Source organism: Notothenia rossii (assembly GCF_949606895.1).
Source record: "Notothenia rossii genome assembly, chromosome: 1".
In the NCBI taxonomy this organism is placed as follows: domain Eukaryota; kingdom Metazoa; phylum Chordata; class Actinopteri; order Perciformes; family Nototheniidae; genus Notothenia; species Notothenia rossii.
Genome location: NC_136912.1, coordinates 32,620,944 through 32,645,701, shown reverse-complemented (window position 1 = coordinate 32,645,701; position 24,758 = coordinate 32,620,944). Strand labels below are relative to the sequence as shown.

Below are 24,758 nucleotides of genomic sequence, written 5' to 3'. Positions count from 1 at the left end.
AGTCTCGACTTCTCCTAATGTTGTTGTTGAAACTCTGGTTCAAAAGGTTGTCAGAGCTTTTCTGCTAAAAACTGTTGTTGACAATAAGGTGCTATGAGAGCCGTGGGAGTGAACTAGCTAAGTGAACAAATACATCTGGAAATAAATATTGGAGGGTTTACCACTAAAGCTAGGTATCCATCTGAATGTTTTGCAATCTATCTGAAAATTGACAAAAGAAAATACAAAGGAATTATTGCTTTCTTCTATGCAATTGTTAGGAGTTGTTCTTCTAAGTAAGCAATAGTTGGCACCATTTGTCTAGTCCGAAAACATTGCAGATGAAAACAACGAAACAAGATGGCAAAAGAGAGCCAGTTTGTTTCAAACAGTGAGAGACAATGCAGAATGCTATGCGTTCATGTCATAGTTCTATTTGACTTCTTAGAGAAAAAGGAAAATACTCAAGACATTTCTTGGCAATATTTCTGTTAGTGCAGAGCTAGGGGAGTCATTTGCATAGCTCTTTCTACATTTCTCTGGTTTGACAAAAAGCATCTTCAGAAGACTTGAGAAGCTTTGTCTCTTCAGGTGCAATTTTGGAAGAAAATGTAAGCCTTTGTGTGGGAATGTCATCGTAACCTTTTAAACAATGGACACATATTCTAGCATTAGAGAGGAAATCCCTTGTATTGGTTTGAATAAAACAAGCTGTAATTTTCAATTTCTGTAAATTGTAAGGGCATTGTCATTGTTTTTGTAGCTGTTATGGAGAGTCCTTAATCTGTCATATCCTCATATATTTCTCACAAATACGCTGAGTTCTGCTGCATGCCAGGTCATAGAAGAGGCCCACCGCTTTTTATATTGAAAACAGAAAGAAGCAGCTTTCCTGTCAGATTACAGCAGGCAAGCAAAATCTCTGCCTTTGTTAAGCTGTGTTTCTATCAAATATTGTGCAACTATCTACGGCTACTATAATGGGGGACTCAACACCATTTTAACCTCTGTGGGACATTCACATGTCACATGGCATTAGATAAGTTGAAGTTGCCTTTTACTTTGTCCGTCTACAAACTTCCTGATCAGGATGAATATAGACACTGTAATGACAAACATCCTCACACGTACGATACTACAATATGAGGTGTGAGTGTGTTAATGCCTGCCTAGAGAAATGGAAAGATGGCTGACATAGCATGTCATCTTAAAGTTGCTTTTATCTAGATCACAAGGCTTGACAGCCATCCAACCTCAGCAGAGGATCATTCTTTATTGTGTCCTCATGGGGAGTGTGAGCGAACCTGATAAACCAGAAAGATTCCTGCCTAGCTAAGAAACGGCCAATTTGCATGTATTTAAAAAATGTTGCATGATTTATATGTTTTGCATGATTAATAAGTACCCATGTTTTATCTTGTTACATTTTCCCCCAATGCAGCAGCTGCACATTAGCCATGTCAAACTGCTTTTTCTTAAAGATAAGTGCATGGAGACATGTTTGCAACGTTTTTGTGGAAGCAGGTGTGTAAATACGCAAGATAAATTGTGCCTTGGATGCCTAGCACTCGTATGTCTCGCATAAACTCAATAATTACAAATAATGTTAAAATGTAAGCGAACATTATGCATTACCTCGCACTCATGCAAGGAATTTCACTTCCCAATTTGACTCTCACATATTTTTCTATCTGTCACTCTGTTCATGCAGACACGCCAAGAGGGCCTCCAACTGCCCCGGTGACTGCTGGTTAATATGTCGATGAACGGAGGGAGAACACTGTGTTACTGCGATTGGCTGAGTGACCCCTTCAGGGGAGGCTGGTATTTATAGCTGCTGTTCATAAGAACAGTGAAACCAGACCCTTTGGCCCTCATGGTTATTCCTGTATGAGCCATGAGACTGTGAACACACACACACACCCACACACACACACACACACACACACACACACACACACACACACACACACACACACACACACACACACACACACACACACACACACACACACACACACACACACACACACACACACACAGACCTCACATTGGAGCATTCAGGAACTTTCTCCAAACACTAACACAGCTGTTTAGTGAAGAGATCTCCCTATCATGAGAGGTAGAAAATAACATATTTTCTGGGATTTTAATAAGATTAGGAACAGAGCAGATTTTTCAATTTAGTTTTTCCAACAATGAATACTTGAACTACGTCCCATTCAATGCTTGTCTTGCTTTCCGGATGACTCCCCACATCACACACACCCGTAAAACATAAAACTGTCTCGCATTCTTTGCATTCATGCCCACATCAACTGGACATTCAGAAGATACCTAGACCCAAGCAACCAACCAAACACACACACACACACACACACACACACACACACACACACACACACACACACACACACACACACACACACACACACACACACACACACACACACACACACACACACACACACTGCATTTTATGGTGGGCAGGCGTACAGTACAGTATGGTGGGTTCACACAGACAGCGTATTTTCTTATATGGATGAGGTAACGTTATAAATGGGGTTGAATCACAGGTTTCTTTATGATTCTGTTACAGATCTATCAACCTTTAAGGAGCACTAGAGTGAAATGAAAAGGAGTTTCTTATGTATCGAATGAAAGCACTTTAAAAAGTGGAATTTACACAATAGCGCTGCAGTGGTTGTTTATCACATGGAAAAGTTGCTGGTCCAGCGAGTTCTCGGTTGGTTAGACTTCAAAGTTCACTCTCTCTCACTCTCACACTGAACATCAGTCTTTGAATGAATTTTGTGACCCCTCAAGACCTCCTAATAAATGGATCTGTTTTCTCGAGTAACAAGCGCATTTCCAATATTTGAGGGCATCTTTTAACCTTTAATTTATGAGAGGGAACAAGCAATTAAAATCCCAATGTTTACCGAGTAAGAAAATGTTGTTGCTCTTTCAGAAGTCTCAGGTTCAGATGATTTATTTGGGAAGATTTGGTTTGCAGATAACAGACAAGCGATCCATTACGATATGGGATTTGATGTTTCCATTTGACTGCTCATGCAAAATGCTAATGGTGCTTCAAATGATAGATTGAATATGGGTGATGAAAAAGAAAGTATTTGTGATAGATTTAATAACATATTTCAAATATGACGTTAACCATTGCTATCTTTCATCATTAAGCTGCAGCATGGCTCTTGCAGGATGGACACTAACCTTACGTGACCTTGGTTTGGTTAGTTACCCATACATAACACACACTGCAATACCACTGCTTGTGTGCAATATTCACTCTATTTTTCACCATTTATTCATGTTTTTACTTGTATATTTAATATTTCCATTTCCTTTTTAAATGCTGCACGATTGTTTTACCATGGCTGGGTATTTGTCTGATTTGTTTGCCTTTAATGCTGTTATTTTGTAAGGATTTAGAGGGTTTCTGATTATGATACAACACACTCAGGGTATGTGAGGAACTGCACATTGGCCAGAGCTGTTTTCAAACTATTAGTGTTAATGTGTTGCCCTTTTTGGCTGCAGGTCACATGTCTAAATTCCCACAGCAGTAAAAGCCTCTCAGTGCAGGGATTACTCACAGTATCCACAGCGAGTCCCCCCCTCGAACACAAAGCCGTTTGGCACCGCTCCATATCGACGCAACGCCGACAGCTTCCAGTGGCCAATGATGACAGGAGGGACGCCTCTGGTGAGGACCAACAGGTCGTTGCACAGGTGGAGGGAGGCGGGGCCGCTCTCCAGCTTGGTGCCTGGCTCCACATTCACACACAACCTGTGGACTGAAGGAGAGAACAGGGTAAACGTTTGAAAAAGAAGAGTGTGTGTCAAACAGACAAATGACGATAAGTGAAGTATCGTTGATCATAAAGCACACAAAACACATTTATCTCACAACAAATGAGGTGAGATAATAATAAAAAGCCCACAGAGCGTATCAAAAACACATGACATTAACACACATGTACAGTGATGGCTGTTGTAATGAGGATTAAGCACTGCTTTAAGCTCTGCTGCCTGCAATTTGTCACCGCTCAGTTGGTGCAGATGGCTCTTTTTTGGTGCAACGGCCTGTCTCCCCCTCTCACAGAGAATCCCATACATAGAGTATGTAAATGTGTGTATGTGCTTCACCACTAGTATAGGAGATTTTTAAACAAGTGGTAATGACAGGAAATGAATAAGTACAAACCAATAATTCTGTAAAGAGAAAGCATTCCAAATAAATGTTTGTGATCTGAACACTTCTCCTCACTGCAGAACAGACTGAAAGGTTCTGCTAGAGCTCCTCTGCAGAATGGTTTGCATGGAGCTAAACATTTAAAGATGTAGCTGAGGGAAACAGCGGGTGGTGTGTGCGAATGGATCTGGCCCTTCCTACATCCAGGACATGGTTAAACTGTACACCCCAGCATGTGCACTTCGCTCTGCATCGGCCAAACAGCTCGCTGCACCCGCACTGCGAGGGGGACCCAAGTTCCCATCAGCAAAAACACGTGGGTTTGCTATCCTGGCTCCAAAATGGTGGAATGAGCTCCCCATTGAAATCAGGACAGCAGATAGCTTGCACATCTTCCGGCGCAGACTGGAAACTCATCTCTTTAGACTCCACTTCGAGAGATAGAATTACTAACAAAGCACTTATATAATAATAAAGGGCTGGCTTATCTAAAGCCAGTTGAGTAGCACTTGAAATGTTTGGCTCTATGAAACCTGATGTACTTATATGATTCTGTTTTCTTCAAGGTTGTATCTTCCTGGTCGAATGTACTTATTGTAAGTCGCTTTGGATAAAAGCGTCAGCTAAATGCAATGTAATGTAATGTAATGTGTGTTGGTGTGCTGATCTGAAGCAAGCGCTTTTCTAGCATAATGAAAGTGTGTGAAACCAAAGGCTGCCTTGAAGAAAAGCAATCAGTCTGCGTTGGTAAATGTTAACAGCCATGTAAAGTGTTCACAATTTGCAAGAAGGGCACATTAAAGGGAAATGGTTTCCACATTGGGGAAAAAACTGCAGGCATGAAATAGATGTTTGTCGGGCAAAGAAAACAATGTATAGAGATAATAGTGTATGTGTTTAAAATGATTCTCAGCAAAAGGAAGCAGAGCAAGAAACTGTGTTTCTGTAGTTAAATTGGAATTCTTAGCAGTGGGTTTTATATTGGGAGATAAAATATGTATTCCAACAGTCAGGAGAAAAGGAAAGAACAAAAGAAAAGGAGCTGGCAAATGTTCTCTGTTATGAATTCTTAATAAAAGCAGAAACTGCTGTTTGTGCTTTTCAACAGTCAGATTACATTATGCCACATTCAAATTGGGAACAAACGCTTATGCGAAATAAGATAAGGGTAAGGATGGGGGTGCAGCACAAGACATTTTATTGTTCAACTCATATTTCGGCTATGAAGTACAGCAAAATATCGGACTGTAATTATTTTAAATATTCATGATAATGGACATTTTTCAATAAGACAATTTTAAATTGCTTTAAAAAAGTTTGGACAGAGGTAAAAAGTGATTTGTAAAGGGCCAAAGTTAGAATGATAAAACCATTGCAAACTTATAATTGAAAGCCGGAGATTTTATTAAGAGATAAAGTGCACCATTAAGCTGTTTGGCATGAAGAGTACGAGTGAAAGATGGTATCATCAATACAAACGATTGACTCTTTTTACTCTTCTTGCTAACTTTTTAAGATGCAGGGAAGGTCTCTCAGGGCTAAGAACAGGAGGGGCCACTATGTCCTTCTTTTTTTTTTACTTGCTTCAGAGCATGCAATTCTACACCTAGAATAATATCAAGACAATCTTAAAGGTTGGATGAGGAAACTTCTCTCTAGTGCAGTTCAAGTGTATAAAATGGGATCCAGTGTCCTCTGGCTTTTTGTTTGTATACCTTTTTCCCTCAGCTCACTACTTTCCACTGAACACAAAGTAAAGTAAAGTTGTGACATCAGATCCTGCAGATAAAGAAGAGCCCAAGTGATGGAGGACAGATTTTATCATCATCTTTTTGTTCCCCTCTGGCAAGGAACCTCCAGTGAACTGTGTTTTGCAACCTGGTTACACACAGTATATACACTTTGTTGCCAACCAATTACAAAGGATTAGAGAAGTTCTTACCCTGCATGCATATGACCACATTCTGGATTTAAATGTAAAGGCCAACAACAACTGGGTCATGGAGGTCATGGAGCATCGGATGTCACTTTAAACTCACAATGCTGTAAGGAATGTTCTGCTCATGATCAAAACAATGTTTGCTAGGTGGACACAGTATGGAGAGGCTACAAGCTTCCTGCTAATGTTAGCTAAGCTTGATTCTCTGATAACTTAAGATCCAGACGTCAGATCAACACAAATATTTAATCCAATTCACATTTAAGGTTACAATGGTCCAATAATGCAGCAGTGTATTGTGAAAACATGGCTTAAAAGTTGACAGGGGACTTTGGAGCTTGATGAGGCAATAGCTGAGATACTAATGTTGATTCAAACACTCCTTGAAAGAAATACCAAAACAGGCTGATTATCATTCCAAAAAAAACCTCCTCTTCAGCTTTAAGCAACTCTCTGGGATTCCACTGATAACTGCAGCTTACTGAGCCCACTTCCCCTTGTTTGAATCCTTCACACACACTTTAATGTTACTCAGGACTGTGACATCCACACAGGCCGCAGCACTGACCTTCTCCCAGGCTGTAGCGGATGCGAGTGTCCCAGGCCAGCAGGGCTTCTCGGCTGTTGAAGCCCAGGACCAGCGTGTGTGCCAGGCAGAGGATGGAGAGGCTGTAGGAGACCCCGTCGTACCCGGGGCCCGGCTCAACCCCACAGATACCCTGAGGTGAAAGAGATAACCACACTTAGAGATTAGTTTGTTTATTCTCTTTTACTCCGTATTATTTCCATGATATCAATGTTGAGTCATTTAATAATTTGTATCTATAAAATAGGACATATGCTCAACATTTTCAAAAAGCTCTTTATTTTTCTCATACTTCCTGTGCTGCAGCACCTCTTTTCACCCTCTGTCTGAAACCAGAGCCAAGTCTGCTCTGATTGGATTGCTGCTGGCTCTGGTGTGATTGGTCAAATGCAGACCATTTACATGCACAAAAACCTATAAAACACACTACAGGAAAGGGAAAAGACCAACAAGCATAATAGTGCCCCTTTAATACCTACATTTGTATATTCAAACATTAGACGTTATGCATATTTTAATATTAGAAGGTCCTTTTCATGATAGAAATCATTTCAGTAGGTCTTAGGTCAGATATCTCTCCTTGTGTCAGGTCATTCTCTCCCAAGTATAGTCACACACAGAGCTGTCTACCCAAGCTGGTAGTGGTTAAGACTGGCACAGTGCTCTCTTTGCAAGGAACAGAAGATAGAAGGTCGGAGACAGTGATTATACAAAGTCTTACGTCTAAGATTAGTTTGACCGATAATTAAGGAGTCATCGAAATCAGTCATCTTCAGATAAAGAATCTTCTGACAGGCCGTGTTTAGGAGGACAATTGACAAAGAATGGATGGTTACATGTGATGTGACTGGACTCTTGTATTCGCTTGTATCGTATTCTGTTTCTCCTTGGCCAAGCTTCTCATTAAACCCTCAGTTAGTCAGACATCAGTCTAAGATCAGATCAGCTTATTTGTTTTCCAAAGTCTTATCACCTAAATCAAAAGAGTAACCTCTCTGTTGGTTAAGGTCAGGTGGGGGAACTATTACAGCAGAAGGAATCGTTTCTCTTTGTTTATTGTCGCTTACTGTGTTGGAATATTGTCCTTTTTTTGTTCTCTTACAATGTTTTGAGCAATGCTTATAATTTACGAAAGTCACCCTCAAGCTCTTATACTCTCCATCTATGTGGAATTCACTTTATTTGGACTACCCTCTGTAAATGTGGCAGCAGGTGAGTGATGCAGCAACATTAAAAAGCTGCAACAACTCTGCCCTTTAGATCAGAGGCAAAAAGCCTTTGGTGTTTTGCGTCTGAACGTACCTCCAGGGTTACATTGAGCCTCTCCTTGTGACCGCTGTCATTCTCCCTTTTCCCTTTTTTCTTCTTCTTCTCTTTGTACACCAGCAGAGACAGGCAGTCTGAAGCAGAGACAGAAAGATTGTTTAAAAGACAGACAGGCTTTAAAGTCCATTTTGAACTAATAGCACAATGTAGAATAACAACGGAGTCCCGTTTTTGTAATCCTGCTGCCTATGTTTATTGAACAGCTGCCATAACAAACCCTAAAACTATGAAGTTATCCACTGGCACAGCTGATGATGAATAAAGACACACACTATGAACACACACATTGCTGAGTACAATACATTTTATACCTAATGCATTCAAGGGCACAGCAGTGTGCTACAGCTTGAGTCCCTCGTTTATGTATGCAGAGGGGCACAGTGTGTCCTCCACACAGCATCTCAAGTCAAACTCGATTCTGTTTTGAGACATGCTGTTAGCAGACAGATACCTCTGTAAACACTTTGGCAATGTCACACTTTACGTTTTTGGCTGGAGCCGGGCTTTCAAATAAATTAACCTGGAATCAAGCTGGCACCAGAAAGATATTTGAGGTCCAGACAGTTAATTGTAAGGGTGCAGGAATTACTAATTTGTCTGAACATTTTAAAAAGTGAAGTTGGTTATTTCAATCAATTCAGATGCGTGCCATCCCCACATGTTGACGCGGATATGATGTGTTATGCGCTCCTGTGGCGCACAGCCAAGTGACCAATCAACACGTTGTTATTAGTTTAACAGCGGAAAAGCAGAACATATTAGTGCTAAATGGCGCAGATGTGATGGTCTCTGTGTAAATGTGCGCATTTTAAGTGGGAATAATATGACTCTAAGTGGTGTGTACCGCCTCACATGCCTACCTGCGACCGGAGAGGGCTTCCGAAGAACGACGCATCGACTCTTCCACTGTGAGGGAGTTTAGAATCAATACATTACAAAATGATTCCTGTATGTGTTGCTAACGTATGGAAAGACATGTTAAAGTTAAAAAAACAAGAAGAATATTGGAGAAACTCACCTTTTTTCCATCCCTAAACTTTACTTGTCCCTCCGCGACAATTGTATCCGTCATCTTCTGTCATGGTTCCGAGCAGCTGTGTGTGTGTGTGTGTGTGTGTGTGTGTGTGTGTGTGTGTGTGTGTGTGTGTGTGTGTGTGTGTGTGTGTGTGTGTGTGTGTGTGTGTGTGTGTGTGTGTGTGTGTGTGTGTGTGTGTGTGTGTGTCAGATCAGAGAGCGAGAGAGGGGAGGTAACTAACTTTTTAAAATAGCCTTTACAGTCCTTGCCCCGCCGGCAGACTGCTCCCTTTCTCCCCGACAATCAGACCCCCGAGGCGGGCAGAGACATCAGCCTCCCCCCGCTGGCCCCGCACAAGTTATTACAGTTGTCATCGCCCGTCAAGTGCTTAATGTTTACGATGGAGCTAATTCGATTAAAAGCGCATAACTCGCGCACCTTTCACTTAACTCCTGAATCTGGCTGTGAGCCGGGTGTTAGACAGGGATTCATGTTGTTAATCAGTGAGGCATCGGCTCTGGCTGTGGAAAGCCACTTTAATCTGTGAAAGCTGGCTCCAGAGTAATGCCAATGAAGAGAATGTAAAACGAGCAAATTAGCTTAAAATCCCCAAGAGTAAAAATGATCATGCAAGATTACTACTCAAGAAAATACTTTATTATGTGATGTATATCCAAATGTCCACTGAATGAGCACATTCCGAGGGCAAATAGGAACATCCTGCTGGTTCTTTATTGTCTTTTTATTGTCTCAGAAACAAGGTCCAGTTAAAATACTGACAATCCTTTCAATGTTTTTCATCAAGGAACTTATCGACTGGTAAGTCTTTACTGTCAAGGTTCAAGACAGGGACGTGCACAGACATTTGGAGGGGCTATTGCTCTAAACTAGAAAAAGGGCCTCCCCCCCACCTCCCGAAAACGTAAGAACTTTTTATAAAAAAATGAAAACCAGGGACATTTTTGGTTTTGAGGTCCATATCTCATTAACATGTCTAATGTTGGTAACTATTAAAGACAAAATGCAGATAATTATGTTTTAAGTTTGACCATTGTAACGGCTGTGCCTTAAATAAACTCACTAATTGATTAAACCAGTTCAATACGCATTATTCTTATTCTTATCATTCTTTATGAGCGCAGTAACGGTAAGGTAGGCTATCTAATTACTTATTTATTTAGTATTCCATAACTTAATAACAGAGATGGTCAAACTTAAGTTGAGACATGGCAGAAATCCTACAATGAAGCAGGAGAGTGAAGTGTTCTACCGTATGTGAGAGAGGGCGATCAAGAAAAGAGAGAGAGCGGTGAGGGAGTTTATGGAGCAGATGAAAAGACACAGAAAGGCAGAAGCACAATAACCAGTGTGCGAAATACGGGGGGGTCCGGGGGAGCTCGACCCCCCCGTTTAACACCTGAGCCCCCCTGAAAGCCTCAACAGCAACATTTAGGGGGGGTCTGAAATTATAATATGTATTTGTCACTTGCAATGGTCACTAAAATGTTTTTAAGCCTACTATGTCCAGTATTCATAATTCAAAACATTTATTCACAAATAACTTCTATTTTGGCTGTCAAAAGCAGAGCCAGCCGCGTGACACGGGTACGCTGCGTGACGCGGACACAAATTATGCAAATTAGCCATGCGCGGCAAAGAGGAGAGAAAGACGTTACATTAGAGGACTCAAATGTCTAAGAGAAAGCTAAACCAAAGTGTTTCACTCGCGCACTTTGGGTTCACATCCAAAAAAGTGACACCACGAGATGACCATGAGACACCCAGAGATGATGCTGATGACGCAGCAGCTAGCACAGCACTCGCTACCAGAACCGTTAGCGAGTCGGGGGCTCCTGTCCCGCCCAGTCACTCCCCAGAAGGAGGTGAAGTTGAGGCAGAGCGCTCAGAAGACGCAGCAGTTGCGGAGGTAGCTGCCACTGCTGCTAGTGACTTTCCGCCGGGTGGTTGGACAACGAAGCAGGTGGGCGAATGGAAAGACCGCAACCCTTGGCTTGACATTAAGGCTGGAAAGTTAGGATGCTTAGTGTGTAGGAAAGCAAAAACGTTGCTACTCTCAGAAAAGGGACCGGGTTTACACCTCTCGGAAGAATGGATCAATGGTGATGTTACTAGCCCTGATGCAAAACAGCTACGAAAGAAGATATACAAACACAGGGACAGCCAGGCCCACACAAGGTCAGTGGAAATAGTACAGATGAAAGACAAAGAAACCCTCCCAAACTGTTTCATTGATGTAGGCCTACAGTCCGATTTACTCAAGAAAACAACAGTCTCGTTTAGAACAGCTTACACCGTAGCAAAGGAAAGGCTATCTTATAAAAAGCTCAACCCCCTCATGACAATGCAGGAGCTGAATGGAGCCGAAGTTGGGAATATCCACAAATCTGACCATGCATGCGCAGAAATAATAAGTCACATTGCAAAGGAAATGCGCCGCAAGTTCGTCTCTAATGTGAAAGAAATGGATTCAAAGGTATCAATCACAATTGATGAAAGTACCGTTCACGGTCGTCCCTATCTAATCATTTACGTAAGATGTGATGTCAGTGGTAAGGGGGATGTAGATAATGTTTTCCTGGATATAGTGGAACTCACAGATGGGGTCGATGCTGAATCAATTTATAACTCGATGATGGCGAGTCTATATAAAGCTGGAATGGATGATGACTTTTTGAAGACGCACCTAATAAGCATAGCCTCCGATAGTTGAGTAAAGTTGGAACGATATTGGCAGATTCGGATTTCACGGATCAATAAGTCATGAACAAAACGTTGTTCAGACACAAATTACGTCTCCTAAGTACCGTGGTAAGGTTGACAACAAACTACAATCACATGTTGATAAAAAAAAGCCAATATGCGCCGTCCTCCGAGCTGGACACATTCAATTGGTCTCTTTCCGCAGCCGGAGAAGAAACGAGTGCTCAGGGACCGTCTGCAAAGTGCAACTCCGAAAAAAGAGAATACAATAATATTCAATCACTTCACTATTATACAGTATATTTCTACCAAACTCACTACACATATCAATAGTCTCCTGTTTGTCATACTACAGCAGAGAGTTTGGAAGAATATGGTTTTGATTAATTTTGGTGAATATTTATAATGTAAAATCCTCAATAAATATGGCATCATCTTCAATAACGTTACTATTATACAGTATATTTCTCCCAAACTCACTACACACATCAATAGTGTCCTGTTGGTCATACTGCAGCAGAGAGTTTGGAAGAATGTGCTTTTGATTAATTTTGGTGAATATTTATAATGTAAAATCCTCAATAAATAGGCTATGGCATCATCTTCAATAACGTTACTATTATACAGTATATTTCTACCAAACTCACTACACACATCAATAGTGTCCTGGTGGTCATACTACAGCAGAGAGTTTGGAAGAATATGGTTTTGATTAATTTTGGTGAATATTTATAATGTAAAATCCTCAATAAATATGGCATCATCTTCAATAACGTTACTATTATACAGTATATTTCTCCCAAACTCACTACACATATCAATAGTGTCCTGTTGGTCATACTACAGCAGAGAGTTTGGGAGAATGTGCTTTTGATTAATTTTGGTGAATATTTATAATGTAAAATCTTCAATAAATATGGCATCATCTTCAATAACGTTACTATTATACAGTATATTTCTCCCAAACTCACTACACACATCAATAGTGTCCTGTTGGTCATACTACAGCAGAGAGTTTGGAAGAATGTGCTTTTGATTAATTTTGGTGAATATTTATAATGTAAAATCTCCAATAAATATGGCATCATCTTCAATAACGTTACTATTATACAGTATATTTCTCCCAAAATCACTACACACATCAATAGTGTCCTGTTGGTCATACTACAGCAGAGAGTTTGGAAGAATGTGCTTTTGATTAATTTTGGTGAATATTTATAATGTAAAATCTTCAATAAATATGGCATCATCTTCAATAACGTTACTATTATACAGTATATTTCTCCCAAACTCACTACACACATCAATAGTGTCCTGGTGGTCATACTACAGCAGAGAGTTTGGAAGAATATGGTTTTGATTAATTTTGGTGAATATTTATAATGTAAAATCCTCAATAAATATGGCATCATCTTCAATAACGTTACTATTATACACTATATTTCTCCCAAACTCACTACACACATCAATAGTGTCCTGTTGGTCATACTACAGCAGAGAGTTTGGAAGAATGTGCTTTTGATTAATTTTGGTGAATATTTATAATGTAAAATCTTCAATAAATATAATATAATCTTCAATATCTTCACTATTATACAGTGGAGTGCTACCAAACTCACCTCAGACATTAATGGTCTCTAACTTGCTACACTACAAAAGTGTATTTGAAAACGTATTTTAATGGTCGTTATGTTATTTTAAAAATAAAGTGTATTGTTAAGTATAAGTTACTGTCAAACAGGAGACCCCTTAATTTTAACCAGAAGCTATTGAAATTTAACTCAAAAGAAGATCTCCTATTTATTCATAACCATTGCACTGTTTTATTGTTCTTTCATTAATTAACTTACAGACTGAATATATACATGGTATCACCTACATCAAAGCAAGATCCATCAAAAGTAGAACAGTCTTTTAATCATCAATAAACTAGACATCACACACATTGATATATACATATATATGTTACACATTGTATATATAAATTAAGACATGAAACAACTTGTTCATTAGCTATGAAACAGTAAAATAAAGTTAAAATTGAAAAAAAAAACATTTCAGGCTTTTCACCTATCTTACTGTACAATATTAATGAACAAATCTACAATGTAATGTCTGACATGGAAAACATCATGAACATCTGTGACTAATTTAATCTGTAAAGGAAAATATATTTAACATCTTAATTAAGAATATAAAAATTTAAAACTATGGACAGGTGATTATTAATCATTACTTCAGTTGCCCAAAATCTTTAGCAAAGCTTTTTTCTGGATTTTTGTTTGTTTTGTACAAAATTCAGCTTTCATTTTGCCGAATTGAAATCACTGGCTGGGCTGGATTTCCCCCCACATGCCGTTTATAAGCGCACTAGTTCTATTGTGGTAGTTCTAACTACAAGCCTTACCTCCCCAAATCCTGGTACCTCTGGTAAAAGTTACACAAACTCTTACATAGCCTCTTTAGTTAGGGATGATACACAACACACAATACCACGGGGTATCTTTTTTTGGTATTAGTGCAGCAGTCATTCCGAGGCACTGCGTGTGAAACCATCTTCCACAAGTTTCACACTGAATCTACATGGGGATAAATACAAGAAAGATATTAAGAAAATGTCAAGTTTAGGACACTTGTAAAGCAGGCATATTCATTTATATTTTATAGAGATTATACTTTTTTTTTTAATATAAATACTTGTTGTTATTCAGGTTTCTCTGTACTGTGCTAAAACTTTAACAAATTATAAGAAAAACAAAAGGAAACCTGTAATGCATAAAAATATACAAAATGTCATTACTTTTATGTTATTCCTGAAATCTAACTCCAGATGATCTACATATTATCTATTATTCAGATTATCTTCTGGAGTTTCAAAACAATTCATCATTTATTCTCACCCAAACAGCATCAACAGCAGTTGTGGGCAGGTCCTCAATTCCACAGAAGGAACAGAAGTCATCCTTTGAAACTGAAAAAATAACAGGTGTATTACTGTTCAATTTACAGGAAGGGATCCATATATTCATTTCATATATTTGGCTAATACCTGATCCTTTGAGAATTTCTTCTGCCATGTCTCTTCGTAGATTTTGAAGAGATTGTTTTGATGAGTTGATGTGAAACGTCTGTGGTATTTTCGGAAATTCCTTCACTGTCATCTTGGCCATCTGGACAGATGGTAAAAATAACATGACGTTATGACGTGTGTTTGAATTTCCCTTTAAAATAAAATGCTTTATTATTAATGAACACAACATGTTGCATTGAATCACCTGCATGACAAAGGATCCACAACTGGTGGCATCTTTCTGGAAGGTGTGGGTTATCTTTCCAGGCTGCCATTTAATGCTCACCCAGTCCTCTTTTCCCAGTCTGTTCCGGCGCATCTTGAAATACTCTCTATAGAACAATAGGAACATTTTTTACATTTGCGCTTGCTCTTTGCCTTTACCAAATGTGCGTTTAACCAATGTATTTCCTGTAGTATTATTTTATATTACCCAAATTTGTAACCAGCCTTTCTGGAGTCCTCAACTTAATTTGACCCTTGCAGAGGATCAACCACATAAATGTGGTTTGAAAGGGCATGGAGGTACTGTTTTAAAAAGTAGCATACCGTATAATTAAACCAAACCTTTTTCAATATGTCAGCAGTAACAATAATGTATCAGCTTTTCTTCAAAAATGAAAAACAAAGTTAACTAATAGATTCATATTATTAAAATCCCTTCAACTTTTTAGAAAAGCTATTAAAAGTAATACTAAAATAATAACTACCCATTTTAAATGTGTATATTTAAAGACTTAAAAGTATTGAAATAATTAAAGATGTCAGATCAGATGAAAGAAAGTTGCACAATTTGGGGTCAGAAGACTCAAATCTTTAGTGGAGAAGTAGCGACCACCAATGACAAATGGTTGAATGAGTACTTATTTTGGACTACATTTTATATTGTTTCCCTATGATATAGATGAAGAACTTGAAGAAATTAAAACTAAAAGAAGCATTTTTAAATCAATCATGAGGCAAAGATGCATTTCCAAAATGGAGCTGCATGAGATACACATTTTAGTCTTAACTCTGTCACAGTATATGAGTAATGTATTACAAAAAAATAATGCATGCTGTAAAAAAAACATACATGCTGTAAAAGCAGCTACAGTATAGCTGTATACTCACCACAAACTTCCAGTGCACATTTCTTATATTGACAAATCCAATGGCTCCATCATATAGATCAAATGTGACCTGAAAAAATCAGGGAATATGTAAACACAAGTGTTATTTTCTATAATATACAGGTGCAAAACAATAATTTCATTTACACAGTATTAATTTATTATTTTTCTCAACAGGAACAAGAAAAAAAGGGAAGCTTATATTCTAAATGTATTCGTTAAAAACAACACAAATGGCTCCAAAAACGACATACATGATTATAATAACGCTGGAAGGTGCCTGTAGACACAGTTCAGTCTCCTTTCTCAAGCCTACAATACTAAAGGGATGAAAATACTTTGAACAATCAGTTTTACTCACCTTTTTTAGCTCTTGCCTGGCCATCTGCTCTCGTGTGCCGTGTAGGATTACACCCATGGTGTAGTGATCCAGGTGGTATAGACGGCCAGCATTATCCTTCAGGTTGAGGATGCCTCTAATGTAACATTCTATTACCTTTTGGATAAATTGTAGGGGAAATAATCATACAAAAATGCCAGCTAATATAGAGGCCAAAGTCGGTTTTAATCACATCATTGTCAGATCATTTTAGAATGGATCAATTATGCAAAACCTTTGCTAAAACTGGTCTATCTAAAGATGGACTGGCCTAACAATTTACTTGGATATCATTTTGTGTAGCACAAATTACATACTTTTTGTCAACAATTGAATCATTAACATATGGCTTATGTGAGATGAGCAGTCCGGTACAGCATAAGTTTTAATAAATACTTGCCTCGCCTATGATGAGTTCATCAGGTCTCAAACTCTGAAATTCTCTGTGCCTCAGGGTGAAATTATGCTTCTCTTCAGCATGTCTTACAACAGCCACAACAACTTCAGTTGGTTTGCATGTCCAAAGGGCATCAACCTAAAATGAAATGAACAATGGTATCATAATAACTTCGTACAGCATTTGCCATTAATTCAATTTTAAATACTTTTAATGCACATTATACTTTCCTTACATTTCATTATTTTAGATTTTGTACGTTTTCTATGAAAGATTGCCTCATGCTAAAACGTTTTTAATGCTTTCTTAACATTGTTTTTATAGCTCGAAGAATTGCTTACTTGTCAAATTAATTTGTATCTGTTTAAAGCATACATTTTAATATAGAAAAACAATACCTCTGTTGCAGGCTTGGATCCTTTACTTGTGGGGTCATTGCTGCTGTTCTTCACATCTGTGCTGCTCTGAATATCTTCGCCAGTGTTCACAGTTAACTTTGCTCTTTTTGGAACTGGAAGAATGTCTGGAGTGGTGTAATATTTGGAGCTGGCAGTGCGAGGCTTTACTCCATCTCTCTTTGCCCAACCTTCCTTGGATTGACTGATGTCTCTTGGTAGCAATGTTTTGAGGAGTAACTGCTCAGATAAGTGATGTGCCATTATGTGTTCTCTGTACCTCCCCTGTAGAGAGCCATACATTTTTCTGATGTATGTCGCTGGCCTCAGTCGTCTCTGCTTTTTTAGAATAGAATGTTTGACTATTCCAAACCATCTCTCCACATGGCAGTTTGTGTCCCTTGTTTTACTTTGGCCAAATGTGTCTTCCTCTGTGTCAGTTGCATATCTTTTCAAATTCCCCAACAGCAGCCCACTCCAAAGGGGAAAAATCCCTAGATAGTTGTCAAAAAGATCATCAACAATGCCAGGGCAAAAGTATGGATTTTCATCCTGTGGGGTTTCGACCTCCTCTTTTTCAAGCTCTCCCTGAACCTCCTCCATGACCTTCCTAAACTCATATGTGAAGGGAGATCTGCCAACAATTGTGTGGGCATTTCTTCTTTCTTCATCAAATTCCTCCTGAGTTAAGGGGCTGTCTCCTAACTTGTTTCCCTCTTCCATGTCGGGAATCCTGCATTCTTTTATGAAGTCTTTCATGGCCTTCAAATGGATCAGGACAGTATTGGAATTGTGCTTTCCAATTAACACAGTGCACAGCGAGCGGAAGATTTTTAGTGCTGTGGTCATTGAAGTAGCATTTTGCAACCTGGCAAATGCAAATGTTGCAAATTCCTTCAAACCCTTGTCTGCAGTTTTTCTCCCAATTGACTGTGCTACAGCTTTCAGCACGTGTGCAGAGCAAATGTGTAGCACTGTCAACATTCGGATTTCCTTCCATGACTTCAGCTTTGAACAGATAGCGAAAGCCCTGTCCAAGTAACTGACAATGCTCTCCTTGTTAAAAGAAAGGAGAACACTTTGGAGCAGGGCCCAGCTGTAGTCTGTTTCTACCTGATGTACTTTTATTTTAGTGTACTGTGACAGTTTGCGGAGGAACTGCATTAGCCAGAATGTGATTGGTGGTATGGAGTGTTCATTTGTCAGCATTTCACAGACTGGGAGGGGAGGTACTTGCTGACCACCTCCAGGAAGAGCCAGGCAGTAATAAAGCACTCTTTTGGTCTGACCTGGAACTTTGGATACAACATTACCTGTAGCATCTAGATATAGGGTCAGCGGTGTCTTCTTTCTCAGGTGTTGCACAACTATGTTTACTCCGGTTTCAGAATACATATGTATTCCAAATGGGTCAACTTGAAAATGCTGTATGTACCCAGGCATCCTGCGATCACTTGAGTCACATTCCTTAATGATAATTTGTGTGAGGTACATCTCCATGAAAACATCCTCATGGATTCTTTTACCTCTTCTTACTTCTGAACGTATCACTTTGAGAACATTTTTGTTCAGACTGCGGGTTATGTTTCCTGAAATCAGTTCAGCAACAGGTGTTTTTTTAAGTTTACTGTAAAATACTTGACTCACTCCTTTATGCAGGGCTCTTGCAATTCTGCCTCTTCTTCTGTTTGCTGCTGGTCGGAATTTTTTCTCATTTGCTTTGTGTGCCATTTCCCCTCTTTGCAGCACAGATATTTTAACAAGGGTGTCTTTCACTGGCTCATTTTGGATTTTAAAGAAGAATTTGGCCCTGCAGGAAGGGAATGTACAAACTGCACAGATGTTTAAGTACGGACTTTTAATTTTCCTGCTGTTAGGAGTTTTTATGTGGTGACTCTTGAAGGCAAGTGTACAACAGGGATTTTTCTCTCGAAAACTCTTGTACAACACGTCGGTCCACGGTTGCCTCAGTTTGTTTGAACCCGTCAATGGAACAATCTTTTGCCATTTCTTTCGATTTACTGTTATTCTGAACCTTTTAGATACTACTGGCAACTTCCGCCAATGTGTTTTGATGCCTGTGTTTTTATTGTCATCTTGTGCTCCTCTTTGTAAATTCTGTTCTTCAGTTTCTGCCTCATTGATTTCTATGTCCTCATCTGATAACTGGTCATCTACTTCAAGTCCACTCTGAGAAGACATCCTTTGTTGTTTATCTTCTGCCTCATTGATTTCTATGTCCTCATCTGATAACTGGTCATCTACTTCAAGTCCACTCTGAGAAGACATCCTTTGTTGTTTGTCTTCTGCCTCATTGATTTCTATGTCCTCATCTGATAACTGGTCATCTACTTCAATTCCACTCTGAGAAGACATCCTTTGTTGTTTGTCTTCTGCTTCATTCTTGTCTGTGTCCTCATCTGTTACCTTATTCTGAATCATGCTCAGAGGCAAGTCCTTTGTAAGACAGTCTTCAGAACATGCCCCTCCAACATCTCTCTCGTTTTGATTTACCTCCATTACCTGAACTTCCTTCTGCTCTAATGATTTTTGGCGTTTATAGATCAAATCCCTCAATCCTTTTCAATTGTTGGTCCATACAACCCACAGCCAATGACGGTTTTTCTTATCATCATGACCAAAAAGGATTATAGCGAGTTCCGACCAAATATATGAAGAATGTCCTGTATCTCTTTTGGTAATGTGAACACTCTTCATTGCTCGGACCAAAGCTTCCATTCCACCAGCCATTGCCCATAAGTCCTTCCTCTGGGCCCTGTTTCCTTTTTTAACTCTTCCCATTATTTTTGAATTGCCTCTAACCTAGGAAAAGGAGGACAGGCAAAGCTAAATACTTTTTTCTCAATATAAAAAGAGTCTGAAGTAAACTTTGTTTACGTTGTTGTTTTTTTTGGTTTGCAAAACTACTCATCTGTCATTTTAATATGTGTAATATTACATCACAGGAACAAATAACATTTGTTTGTAGTTTTAATTCAGTAACATTTCAGTTGATCAAATACTAACAAGATGAGCTCAAACGTAATTGTCTAAAAAGGTATATAAACAGGGGTGCACATAACTTTTTTGCCCTGGTTCTCAAAGGAGCACCTGGAGATGTTGCTTGGTGCGCATCCTTAAAATGAAATAAACCGGACCTTTTCAGGGGTACTTCACTTATGAACGAGGGGGGGAGGTGCGCTAGTGAGCACGCAGCAGGGTTACTGTGCGGAGCGCATAAAGCAGACCTTTCACGCGATAGCGAGGGGTAGAGCGAGGGATCCAGATGCCGTGGTGCTCGTGGATGGATTAAAACAATTAAACCTAAATAGCTTGCGAATTATACTTTGGCGGCCGTTAATATACCTGGGTTGGCGGGGGTGCGCATGCGCACCAGTTATGTGCAGCCCTGTATATAAGCATAGCTTAAATGACTGTTAGTAACTTCAATGAAAAGACAATAAAATAAATGAATACTTACATATAACCTTGGAACAGGAGTGGAGGAATGTTTTCAAAGAAGTCCCAGCGCATTAAGTACCGAAAGTGTTATATTTAGGCCAAATGTGTCGTCTGTGTCAGTAGCATACATTTTCAAAAATGTCTATCCTCATAGTTTGCTGTAAGCACTGAAAATCGGCATGATCCATGCATGCTTCATTGAAACTTGCAAGTGATTGGCTGGAGGCTTGATTGCTCTATATGCATCCTTCATTTGATTGGTTTAAACTTTTCACCCTTTTGCCATGGACCAATTTTTTTTCTTTTTAGGTGTGGCAGCTGATCTTTAGGGGAAATAAAAAGTAAAGTATATTATTGTCAGGGCCGCCCCTCCCTACAGGCCAATCACGCAGGCTGCATGGGGCCCCGCCTTGCCGAGGGGGCCCCGCCCAGAGGGCCTCAGCTCTCCGCGTTTTCCACGCAGTTCAGCCGCGAGGTTCCGCTGCTCCGCTCCGCGGCACCGCTCCACTAGCACCCCCCCCCCCCCTCCCACCCCGACACCCGACACACAAGGTGAAAATGGGAGCAAGTCGGCAACTGTGCGCACCACCCCAGCTGACGCGCGGACGCGCGGGTGACAGGGGAGCCTGTCTGTAACCCGACACCGTTGCAATTAATCGCCATCATCATTGCAGCAGGTGAAGAGATGTCGGCAAAAAGACGGTATGATTCCGGCGCAAGCAAGAGGAAAAAAAAAACTAAACATGAAGAGACTAGAGCATCACTCGAAGGTGGGTTATTTCCAAACTTGCTAATGTTGTATTATGAGTCAAATTTCAAACTTTTGCCATATTAAACACATCAGCTGCAATTCACGACATGAAGAAGGCAGTCTCTGCATAGCAGGCTAATGGAGATGCAGTTATTTCCAGCATTCTTTATTTACCATTCATTCAAGTATGTGATGCCTTTTATCTGCTAATGTACAGGAGGAAGAGTGATACACTGTCTACTTGGCTTACATAACAGTTAAAGTTTACAGCCTGAAAAACATGGAGCATTTTTCCCCTTTTATTTTATTTTTATGTCAATTTGCACATTTCATGGTGATGCTCAGCCCCTCCCCTTAATTCCTAACTGTCATCATCATGTCAACCACAACACAGATAAATACTGATAGAAATGTGTTTGTAGCTGTGTAGTTGTTGATACATTGCTACATTTGAATACAGATTTAAGAAATATCAGTTTTTGAGCATGTAATAAGCATGTTTTGTCTTGACTATATTAAAACGATATTATAATAATATAGTATTTATATTATTGAATTGATTAGGATTAGGATTATTATTAGTAGTAGTAGAAGTAGTTCATTTGCATTAAATATATTTTAATCTTTTTGAGGCTAGTATTTTCACTATATTCATTCTGTAGTGCACTATTAAGATCAAAACATATCTTAAGTCTGCTTGAATGATGGATTTATTGTCTGCATTTCCAGGGTCATTGCTGAAATTTATGAAAAAGGGAGGCACAAAGGAAGCACCCAGTACCCCACCATCAACCAGCATCACCTCAGACCCAGCAGCAACCAACACTCCGCCAGGCCCATTAACCAGCGGCTCTGATACAGACCCAGCAGCAACCAACACTCCGCCAGGCCCATTAACCAGCGGCTCTGATACAGACCCAGCAGCAACCAACACTCCGCCAGGCCCGTCATCCAGCGGCTCAGGTACAGACCCAGTAGCACCCACCAATACTCTGCCAGGCCCGTCAACCAGCGGCTCAACAGTTGCAGACGCAGCAGCACCCAGCACATTACAAGATCCATCAATCAGTGAGGTATCAAGCACTGTCACTAGTGCACAACCAGTTGATCCCCAAAGCTGCCACTACCAAAATCTGCTCTGGAGATGTTGTCATTTCTCCATGAAAAAGAGTTACAGGAACTGTACCCAAATCTTTGGATTGCCCTCCGCATTGCAGTAACTCTTCCTGTTACAGTTGCGTCTGCTGAGAGAAGCTTTTAAAACTCAAGCTTATGAAGACATACCTCCGGTTGTCAATGGCACAAGAACGCTTAGGTGGCCTGGCTATCATAAGCATCAACGCACAGTTGGCACAGCAGCTGTCATACGATGACCTTGTTGATGACTTTGCATCCAGGAAATGCAGACGTGTTCACTTGTAAATGCATACTGAAAGACATACATGCACATTGACCTGACTGTATACATATGTTACTGTGTTGTTAATGATACAATTTTTTTTCCAAACTACTTGGTGTCCCAACATTTTTTGGGGGGGGGGGGGGGGGGCCCATCACACAATCTCGCTTGGGGCCTCAAGTTGGCCAGGGGCGGCCCTGATTATTGTGTACATCATCTGCACCTGAAGATGTTTTCACGATTCGGCTTCATTTCTAGTCCTAAATCCTAGTCCTAATTTCTTGCACTGCACTAAGAAGTACTTGCACTAATGTCCAAATCATGTTTCTTGTTGATTGTGTTTTTTGTATATATTTATTACTTACTTTTATACCCTTGTTTAGCTAGAACTTTCTTAACCCTTGTGCCCTCCTTGGGCATTTTTTTACATTTTTCCTGACTTTTTTTTTGGATTTGGTGATCATTTCAGCTGTGTTACAGCTTTTGGCATGGATTTTTTGCAAGAAGTCTTCTTTTGAGTAACATTTTTGAAATCCAATGTCGTTTACTCTTACATGTTTTGTATACTCTCGTGATGCATTTTGCACCCTCTGGACCCTTCCTGGCAAAAATGTACACGCCCATAAAAACTGCAATTAAATTATCATACATCAACATTCAATAATTTTCAGGATTTTAACCCTTTAAACGCCTGTTTCATTATTTGAATTATTTCATTTCTCTCAAAAATGCCTCATTGACTTCCATTCAAACCACATTTTTTGATCTCACTGCCATTGCAATATAAAACCATGCATTTTGTAATGTCAGCATTTCATTTAGAAGAAAAGTAGTGATATTTGATATTTCTACTCTATTCCAACAGATTAAACCATTTTCCCACTGTAGTCCGATGCATGAAATTCTTACATTTTTGCCAGTTATATTATGGAACCGTGTGACTAACAGGGGGCCCTGAGAGTGGTGTGTGTGTGTATGTATGTATGTGTGTGTATGTATGTGTGTGTGTGTGTGTGTGTGTGTGTGTGTGTGTGTGTGTGTGTGTGTGTGTGTGTGTGTGTGTGTGTGTGTGTGTGTGTGTGTGTGTGTGTGTGTGTGTGTGTGTGTGTGTGTGTGTGTGTGTGTGTGTCATTTCCAGCAGCAGACCAGCAGGTCCTGCAGCATGTGACCTGGTGCTCTCTCAGGTGATAGAACAACTATTTTTTAGGCCTGTGCACAACCAGCACACACCTCTCCTCCCTCTCCCTGTGTGTCTGTGTGTCTGTGAGAATCTGTAAGCATGCACGGATCATTTCATGGGTAAAAAAAGGCCATCTTTTGAGGGATGTGTTTGATGTGTCTTTGAAGAGCTGCTTGATTACAACTGTTAGTGTGTTTATGCACCTGGCTGCCAAATAGAAACATGCAGTTTGACCAAGGGCTTATTTCATTAGTGAGCAGAGAAGGAGAAAGACCTGGAGCAAAGAGAATAGGAAATAAAATGAAGAAGCATGTCAGTGCAGAAGAGACTTCAGAAATAATCTTGTAGCCTTCTTCTGCCAGCGAGCTTCAGGACTCATCTGAAGAAGACACAAGGTTCGAGGGGGGTCTGACACAGAATGCTCTCTGGTGTCCAGCATTTCATCAACTCTCTGCTGTAGTATGACCACCAGAAGACTATTGATGTGTGTAGTGAGTTTGGTAGAAATATAGTGTATAATAGTAACGTTATTGAAGATGATGCCATATTTATTGAAGATTTTACATTATAAATATTCACCAAAATTAATCAAAAGAACATTCTTCCAAACTCTCTGCTGTAGTATGACCAACAGGACACTATTGATGTGTGTAGTGAGTTTGGTAGAAATATACTGTATAATAGTAACGTTATTGAAGATGATGCCATATTTATTGAATATTTTACATTATAATTATTCACCAAAATTAATCAAAAGAACATTCTTCCAAACTCTCTGCTGTAGTATGACCAACAGGACACTATTGATGTGTGTAGTGAGTTTGGTAGAAATAT

At 39.7% G+C, this 24,758-nt stretch overlaps 2 protein-coding genes and 1 long non-coding RNA gene across 6 annotated transcripts in view; 1 reads left to right on the top strand and 2 right to left on the bottom strand.

Moving 5' to 3' along the window:
• LOC307033543 (protein Dok-7-like) overlaps positions 1–9,166 on the bottom strand; it is a 31,510-nt gene extending 22,344 nt beyond the window's left edge. For both annotated transcript variants that reach the window (XM_079672053.1, XM_079672054.1), the window contains exons 1-5: positions 9,062–9,166; positions 8,904–8,949; positions 8,020–8,117; positions 6,700–6,850; positions 3,594–3,794 (exon numbers count right to left, since the gene is read on the bottom strand). In XM_079672053.1, the coding sequence (XP_079528179.1) occupies positions 3,594–3,794; positions 6,700–6,850; positions 8,020–8,117; positions 8,904–8,949; positions 9,062–9,115 (550 nt within the window). In that variant the 5' untranslated portion in view covers positions 9,116–9,166. The remainder of the gene's footprint in view (positions 1–3,593; positions 3,795–6,699; positions 6,851–8,019; positions 8,118–8,903; positions 8,950–9,061) is intronic.
• A 4,412-nt stretch (positions 9,167–13,578) lies between these two features.
• On the bottom strand, positions 13,579–22,081 carry LOC307017744 (uncharacterized protein). Of its 3 annotated transcripts, XM_079647508.1 has the most exons (8): positions 17,136–22,081; positions 16,741–16,875; positions 16,323–16,457; positions 15,963–16,031; positions 15,055–15,181; positions 14,829–14,949; positions 14,680–14,750; positions 13,579–14,358 (listed from the first exon to the last, which is right to left on the bottom strand). In XM_079647508.1, exons 1-5 carry the CDS (start codon positions 19,650–19,652, stop codon positions 15,125–15,127), a joined length of 2,913 nt encoding a protein of 970 aa, XP_079503634.1. In that variant the 5' UTR covers positions 19,653–22,081; the 3' UTR covers positions 13,579–14,358; positions 14,680–14,750; positions 14,829–14,949; positions 15,055–15,124. The 3 variants fall into 3 exon arrangements, with proteins under 3 accessions (XP_079503634.1, XP_079503633.1, XP_079503632.1); XM_079647507.1 differs by lacking the exons at positions 13,579–14,358; positions 14,680–14,750; positions 14,829–14,949; positions 15,055–15,181 and having other exon boundaries at positions 15,356–16,031; XM_079647506.1 differs by lacking the exons at positions 13,579–14,358; positions 14,680–14,750; positions 14,829–14,949; positions 15,055–15,181; positions 15,963–16,031 and having other exon boundaries at positions 16,063–16,457.
• LOC307017763 lies at positions 21,244–22,899 on the top strand. Its single transcript, XR_013802247.1, has 2 exons — positions 21,244–21,364; positions 22,075–22,899. It is a non-coding gene; the product is annotated as an uncharacterized lncRNA (long non-coding RNA).
• The last annotated feature ends 1,859 nt before the right edge of the window (positions 22,900–24,758 follow it).